Source organism: Capricornis sumatraensis, chromosome 15 (genome assembly GCF_032405125.1).
Source record: "Capricornis sumatraensis isolate serow.1 chromosome 15, serow.2, whole genome shotgun sequence".
NCBI lineage: Eukaryota > Metazoa > Chordata > Mammalia > Artiodactyla > Bovidae > Capricornis > Capricornis sumatraensis.
In genome coordinates this window covers 5,374,374-5,382,582 of record NC_091083.1, presented here as the reverse complement: position 1 = coordinate 5,382,582, position 8,209 = coordinate 5,374,374, and the positions used below count along the sequence as shown (strand labels likewise).

General features: G+C 40.2%; 1 protein-coding gene across 1 annotated transcript in view; it reads right to left on the bottom strand.

Annotated features, from left to right (window-relative positions):
- Nucleotides 1-1,783: 1,783 nt before the first annotated feature.
- Nucleotides 1,784-8,209, bottom strand: part of PLCB1 (phospholipase C beta 1) — an 854,775-nt gene continuing 848,349 nt past the window's right edge. Inside the window, exon 32 of the mRNA XM_068987480.1 lies at nucleotides 1,784-2,011. Coding sequence (XP_068843581.1) covers nucleotides 1,784-2,011 — 228 coding nt within the window. The remainder of the gene's footprint in view (nucleotides 2,012-8,209) is intronic.

Sequence of the window (8,209 nt, the reverse complement as noted above, 5' to 3'; positions counted from 1 at the left end):
GTTATTGCTTAAAGTTAAATAGAATAATTTTCATAAAAATATGAAATTCTTAAAACACAATTTTCAGGACACAACTAGCTTTTGTGTTTTAAAATGTTTTGCTAAGCTACAATCAGGCAGGTGTTTTTTTTCTTTTTTTTTTTTTAAGTAAAATAAAACCGAGCATCTTGCTTCAGGGCTTTAACTTCAATGTTACTTGTGTTACTCTCTTAATTATATTTTCCTCTATATAATTATTCTCTCTTACTTAAGACTTTTCAATAATGTTTTTGATCCATTTTATTATAATATGTTTCTCTTACACCACTTAACATAGGAACTTAATTAAAAAACAGTTAAGTGAATTAAATGTACATAGCAAATATATAATGAAAGATTTTTTAATGTGAGAAATAAATTGAAATCTGTCAGACATAAAAGTTATGGACAATACTAATACATTTCCACATTGCTGTCTTATATATTTTTGTATATTTTTTCCATTAAAACAAGCTTAAAATACTTAAAATCCAGTTTTTGATCTTGCAAAATACACATCAAAATCATATTATAAGTTTTCAATCTACCTCAACTTGCATCAAAATCTCCGTCAACTGTTTCTTAGAATTTTGATATAATTTAATACCATATAATCTATATGTTTGACCATTTTCTTCTCTATGTTGAATTTGGTTTTAAGTCTTGTGGAAGAGATTTGGGTCATTGCCAATTAAGAAACTCATATCCAAACTCATAGGAATGTGTGTGTGTGTTGTGCATGTGTACGCACTTATATGGCTGAGTGCATATATATATACATGGAGATTAACTTGTAACATTTATATGTAGATCTGTGTAGTCTCTAGATAAATATTCAATCTTTATCTCTGTATTAAAATAAAGGAAACATAAAGAAATCAGACAGCAAAATAACTGCTGGAACCTGTTCACTCTGATTGAATCTCTGCTCAACAGACATTGGCTCAATGGGTTTTATTCAATTGAACAGATCTTTGCAGTTTTTTAATGATTTTAGGCCAAGGACCAATGAATATCCAGACTCTGAGTGCAATAGTTGACTCAGATAGCACACTGCCTGGAAGTGTGCAGCCACCTTGCTCACACAGCCAAATGTACAAGCCATGTTGTCAAGTCTGGAGATGGCTTCACTGACCATCAAGGCAGAAAGCCAGCTTATTAAGTCACTGTGGTATCCAATAAAGCCATGTCAGCAACAAGTACATTGATGCTTCTATGATAAATAAATCAGCAAACAGCAAGCCACCAGTGCTTGCAAAGCAAAGGATGAAACAATTTAATATGCATGTTAACCCAAAGATATGGTAGTTGAGGGGCAGTTAGGGAAAAAAAAAAAGCTCTAAGTTGGCTGTGCAATAGTGTTAAATAATGCTATGCATTTCTCAACTATTTCTATTACTTTGACATACTTTATGACAGAGCTTCAAATAAAAACATGAGCTTGCTTTTCTTCAAAGAAGACACTATCCTTCATTACATGTTCCATGGAGCCTGGAAGTTACCTGCTTTGAATGGACTATTAGAAAGAAAACCAGAAGCCCACATACATGCACTCTTTACTAGCAGATCTGCAGTAGTTTCCACATGACACATGGAGCTTGGGCACAGGAAGCTGCATGGATCCTTCTGGAACTCTCCCTCCAGGTGGATTTTAATCTAAGGGATGCCTCTCAGGAAGATGCTCCTGGGCAGTGATCTTTGTAAGAAGAGAGAGTTTAATGGAGCTGGAGCGACAATGCGTGTTCTGAATGCCTGGCAGGAATGATCACAGAGGGGTATCAAACTCTTTTCCTGGGTTTTCTCCTTCCAATTCTTCACTGGAAGGAAGCTTCTGGTTTAGTTTTCCAGAGTCTGAGGTCACCAGGGGAGGGGCAGAGCTGTGATTGCTGTCTTCACTAATCTTCCCTTTCATGGCTTCCTGCACGAATTCCAAAATCTCCAGGGGCAGCCTTTTGAACTTGTCTTGGTATTCTTGCTCCAGTTCCACCTGTAGCTGGGAGACAGCAAGAGAGAGAAGGTGATTTTATGTCATTTGGGGTCGCACAGAGTCGGACATGACTGAAGTGACCTAGCAGCAGCAGCAGCAGCAGCAGCTTTCTGTGAACACCCATGGAGGAGCTCTTTGAGAGATGGACAAAGACTGGGGAGGAATCAATTAATTTTAATGTCATCCACTGGTTCCCTACAATGGAAAATTCTTCAAGAGATGGAAATACCAGACCACCTTACCTGTCTCCTGAGAAACCTGTATGCAGGTCAAGAGGCAACAGTTAGAACCAGACATGGAACAATTGTCTGGTTCAAAATTGGGAAAGGAGTATGTCATGGCTTTGTATTGTCACCCTGCTTGTCTAACTTCTATGCAGAGTACAGCACGTGAAATGCTGGACTGGATGAATCACAAGCTGGAATCAAGATTTCCAGGGAGAAATACCAACAACCTCAGACATGTAGATGAAACCACTCTAATGGAAGAAAGTGAAGAGGAACTAAAGAGCTTCTTGATGAGGGTGCAAGGAGACGGTGAAAAAGCTGGCTTAAAACTCAACATTCAAATAATGAAGATCATGGCAACCAGTCCCATCACTTCACGGCAGATAGAAGAGGAAAAAGTGAGAACAGTAACAGATTTTATTTTCTTGGGCTCCAAAATCACTGCAGATGGTGACTGCAGCCATGAAATTAAAAGACGCTTATTCCTTGCAAGAAAAGCTATGACAAACCTAGGTAGTGTATTAAAAAGCAGATACATCACTTTGCTGACAAAGGTCTATCTAGTCAAAGCTATGGTTTATCCAGTAGTCATATATGGATGTGAAAGGTGGACCATAAAGAAAGCTGAGCAATGAAGAACTGATGCTTTCAAACTGTGGTGTTGGAGAAGACTCTTGAGAGTCCCTTGGACTGCAAGGAGATCAGACCAGTTAATCCTAAAGGACATCAGTCCTGAATATTCACTGGAAGGACTGATGCTGAAGCTGAAGCTCCAATACTTAGGCCACTTGATGTGAAGGCTCAACTCATTGGAAAATACCCTGATGCTGGGAAAGACTGATGGCAAGAGAAGTGGGTGACAGAGGGTGAGATAGTTGGATGGCATCACTGACTCAATGGACATGAGTTCGAGCAAACTCTGGGAGATAGTGAAGGACAGAGAAGCTTGGCTTGCTGCAGTCCAGGGGGTTGCAAAGAGTTGGCCATGACTTAGCAACTGAACAACAACAATAACAACTGGTTACCTACAGAGAAGATGTAAAACCGAGGTGAGTTGGACATGTCATTTTCCCTTACCTAAAAGTCAAGTCTGAGTTGTGTGGCAAAATAAAGTTAAAGGCCATTTATTTAATATAAATACATACATGCAGAGATGGGTCTGTTGAAAAAGTTTACAGAAGTAATCTGCCATGATGTGAAGTTCTTAAATTTAGAGACTGGCAACTACTGGTAGCTGGGGTTGCAAAGTCAGCCAGAAGTCAGGCTGTGAGAGCCAAGGAGTCAATTGGAGTCGACAGATGGTCAAGGAGTGGGCTTTGTGACGTGCAGCCTCACCCAGAGGCTGGGGAGCCAACACTTCTAAACAGGAGCTCAGTGCATCTCACAAACCTGGCATAGTTAGGCAACCAACCTGAACTTCTATAGTGACTTCTTTTATCATCTCTTTATTCTGATTCCTTTTTTAATTCTAATTTTTATTTGCCTCGTAAACTGTTTCTGTTGCATTTTAAACTGCCTTCAGATTTATCTGTTTAATGTTCTGGAGAACTTTCAGTATTTCAAAATTATAGAACCTTTCTTCAAATGCAGACGTATGGTGGCCTCAGCCATAAAACAGGTAAAAGCCTGGAGTCTGGCTGAAGTGGGGTGAGGGGAGACGGGTGCTGCCTGCTGGGAAGCTCTGCTGAGCAGAGTTCAATTGAAACCCAGAATCTTGAATAAAATTCCCTTTGTTTATTGAATGGTAAGCAGGGGGCTTAATCTTGGAAGCCGCGTGTGAGACCAAATGCTTTTTCTAAATGCCCAAAATCTTGCATTTCTCAGCAACTCACGGGTAATTCCCATGTGGATGTGACTGATTGATCCCTGATTCAGACACCCTGATGATCTTCCTGTCTTGGTTCTACTCTGAGCTCCCAGTTTTGCTTTGGTCTTGACTTGGCTGTATGTCTTCCATCTCCAACTTCAGGGCAGTCTGAACCCTGGAACGCCGAGGGCACAGACAGTCCTCAGGGCACCTGGCCCACCATGTCCTGATTCCCTTTTCTCACTCATATTCTGGACAGCGCCAGCAGCTTGAAAAGATCCGCTTTAGCTCACTTGCTTTTTGTTCTTGCTTCTATGCCAGGGAAGTATGGCCAAACTTTGTTATTTAATACTGATCAGTAATCCCTTATCTGCAATTCTAAAATCTCCAAGGTTCTGAAATTAAGAAACTTAAAAATTTGTCACAAAATGGTCTTTGTGACACTAATTGATATAAGGCTATTTATCAGTTCAGTTCAGTCGCTCAGGCATGTCTGACTCTTTGCGACTCCATGGACTACAGCACACCAGGCTTCCCTGTCCATCACTAACGCCCAGAGCTTGCTCAAACTCATGGTCATCAACTCGGTGATGCCATCCAACCATTTCATCCTCTGTCATTCTCTTCTTCTCCTGCCTTCAATTTTTCCCACCATCAGAGTCTTTTCCAATGAGCTGGCTCTTCGCATCAGGTGGTCAAAGTATTGGAGCTTCAGCTTCAGCATCAGTCCTTCCAAAGAATATTCAGGACTGATTTCCTTTTCATTGACTAGCTTAATCTCCTTGCAATCCAAAGGACTCTCAGATAGTCTTCTCCAACTCCACAGTTCGAAAGCATCAGTTCTTCAGTGCACAGTTTTCTTTAAGGTCCACCTCTCACATCCTTACATTCAGTTGAGTTCAGTTGCTCAGTCATGTCCGACTCATGTGATTCCCCAAAACTGCAGCACACCTGTACATCCATACATGACCACTGGAAAAACCATAGCCTTGACTAGATGGTCCTTTGTTGGCAAAGTAATGTCTTTGCTTTTTAATATACTGTCTAGGTTGGTCATAACTTTCCTTCCAAGGAGTAAGCGCCTTTTAATTTCATGGCTGCAGTCACCATCTGCAGTGATTTTGGAGCCCAGGGAAATAAAGTCTGTCACTGTTTCCATTGTTTTGCCATCTATTTGCCATGAAGTGATGGGACCAGATGCCATGATCTTCATTTTTTGAATGTTGAGTTTTAAGTCAGCTTTTTCACTCTCGTCTTTCACTTTCATCAAGAGGCTCTTCAGTTCCTCTTTGCTTTCTGCCATAAGGGTGGTGTCATCTGCATATCTGAGGTTACTGATATTTCTCCTGGCAATTTTGATTCCAGCTTATGCTTTATCCAGCCCAGCATTTTGCATGATGTACTCTGCATATAAGTTAAATAAGCAGGGTTACAATATACAGTCTTGTCATACTTCTTTCCCAATTTGGAACCAGTCTGTTGTTCCATGTCCAGTTCTAATTGTTGCTTCTCTGTCTGCATACAGATTTCTCAGGAGGTAGGTAAAGTGGTCTGATATTCACATCTCTTTTAGAATTTTCCATAGTTTGTTCCACACAGTCAAAGGGTTTGGCATAGTCAATAAGCAAAAGTAGATATTTTTCTGGAATTCTCTTGCTTTTTTGATGATCCAGCGGATGTTGGCAGTTTGATCTCTGCTTCCTCTGCCTTTTCTAAATCCAGCTTGAACATCTGGAAGTTCACAGTTCATGTACTGTTGAAGCCTGGCTTGGAGAATTTTGAGCATTACTTTACCAACGTGTGAAGTGTGTGTTAGTTGCTCAGTTGTGTCTGACTCTTTGCGACCCCTAGCTTGTGAGGTGAGTGCAATTGTGTGGTAGTTTGAACATTCTTTGGCATTGCCTTTTTTGGGGACTGAAATGAAAACTGATCTCTCAAGTCGGGAACTGCAGCCATAGAATTAAAAGATTCTTGCTGCTTGCAAGAAAAGCTGTGACCAACCTAGACAGCATATTAAAAAGCAGAGACATTACTTTGCCAACAAAGGTCTATCTAGTTAAAGCTATAGTCTTTCCGGTAATTACGTATGGATGTAAGAGTTGGACTGTAAAGAAAGATGATTGCCAAAGAATTGATGCTTTAACTGTAGTTTTGGAGAAGACTTTTGAGAGTCCCTTGGACTGCAAGGAGATCGAACCAGTCAATCATAAAGGAAATCAGTCCTGAATATTCATTGAGAAGACTGATGCTGAAGCTGAAGCTCCAATAGTTTGGCCACCAGATGCAAAGAACTGACTCACTGGATAAGATCCTGATGTGGGAAAGATTGAAGGAAGGAGGAGAAGGGGACGACAGATGATAAGGTGGTAGGATGGCATCACCAACTCGATTGACATGAGTTTGAGTAATCTCCAGGCATTGGTGATGGACAGGGAGGCCTGGCGTGCTGCAGTCCAAGAGGTCACAAAAAGTCAGACACTACTGAGCAACTCAACTGAACTGAACTGAGTGCAGCACTTTCACAGCATCACCTTTTAGGATTTGAAATAGCTCAACCGGAATTCTATCACCTCCAGTATTTTTGTTTGTAGTGATTTTTCCTAAGGCCCACTGACTTCAAACTCCAAGACATCTGGCCCTACGTAAGTGATCACACCATCATGGTTATCTGGGTCATTAAGATCTTTTTTGGTAGAGTTCTTCTGCCACCTCTTCTTAATATCTTCTGCTTCTTTTATGTCCATCCATTTCTGTCCATTATTGTGCTCATCTTTGTATGAAATGTTCTCTTGGTATCTCTAATTTTCTTGAAGAGATCTCTAGTCTTTCCCATTCTATTGTTTCCGTATATTTCTTTGCACTGATCACTTAGGAAGGCTTTCTTATCTCTCCTTGCTATTCTTTGGAACTCTGCATTCAGATGGATATATCTTTCCTTTTCTCCTTAGCCTTTTGCTTCTCTTCTTTTCTCAGCTATTTGTAAGGCTTCCTCAGACAACCATTTTCCCATTTTGCATTTCTTTTCTTGGGGATGGTTTTGATTACCGCCTCCTGTTCGATGTCACAAAACACCATCCATAGTTCTTCAGACACTCTGTCTATCAGATCTAATCCCTTGATTCTATTGGTCACTTCTACTTTATAATCGTAAGGGTATTTATAATCATAAGGCTATTTGTAATCATTGTTTAACCCCACTTCATGTGAATATCCATAGATGGTACTGTAGCTATATCAATTTGCTTGATTATGAGGGTGACCCAGGCCCCCTTGGGGTATATCATGCTTATGGTATATGCATCATATTCTCTTTCTAAAATCAGCAAATTTATGAATTTTGAAAAACAAGAGGACCCAAGAGTCTTGAACTATGGATATGTTTAAACGACTTTTTTTTTTCTTTTCATATCAAAAAGTGCCTAATAAAGTTGCTTGGCCTGAGTATTGATAGTTCTCTATCCTCCTCAAATATCAAATGTTGAGCATTTATGAATATGTTTTGCTGGCATATGAATTCCAATAAGCCAGGAAGGAAATGTGCTATGACAGTGATACCCACAGGGCCTTGAGAATCACATTGCAGTGATGGGTCAAGTCACCTTCACACACAGCTCCACCCTCAGGGTCAGGGGACAAACCGTGGGAGGATCAGACGCAAGAAGACCATGGCCAGTTCCTCCCCAGGTTGGGGTTTTTACACTGTCACACTCAGGCATAAGTGAAATCTCAGTGTGGAGTCTGATGTTTTCCATTTACCTCCATCCTGACCTCATCATGGATTTGCCTCAGTTTCAGTTCAGCAACATGGACAATTAAAGTTTTGCTTCCAAGGAATGTAGGGAAAGGGAGAAAAAGCATGGAGCCCTGCATTTAAGAAACAGCAGAGTTCATTTAGGCTAGTTTGGGCAGCCTTCAACTATAAATATATTGTACCTGACCTAGCAACCAATTTCTCCTAGATGACTGGTAGATAAGACGCCATGGTGCCTGGTAGGCTGGTACTTTTTTTAATTTATGAAAAAAAAAGTGAAATGTGAGAAAATGCCAAAAAAACCACTTAAACTAACATTTTCTAATAATATTTTAATAATCTAATTTTAATAATTATGATTTTCTGCCCAGTTCAGACATGTGGTTATTTTTTCCCACACCACCAAGCAGTTCTCTGTG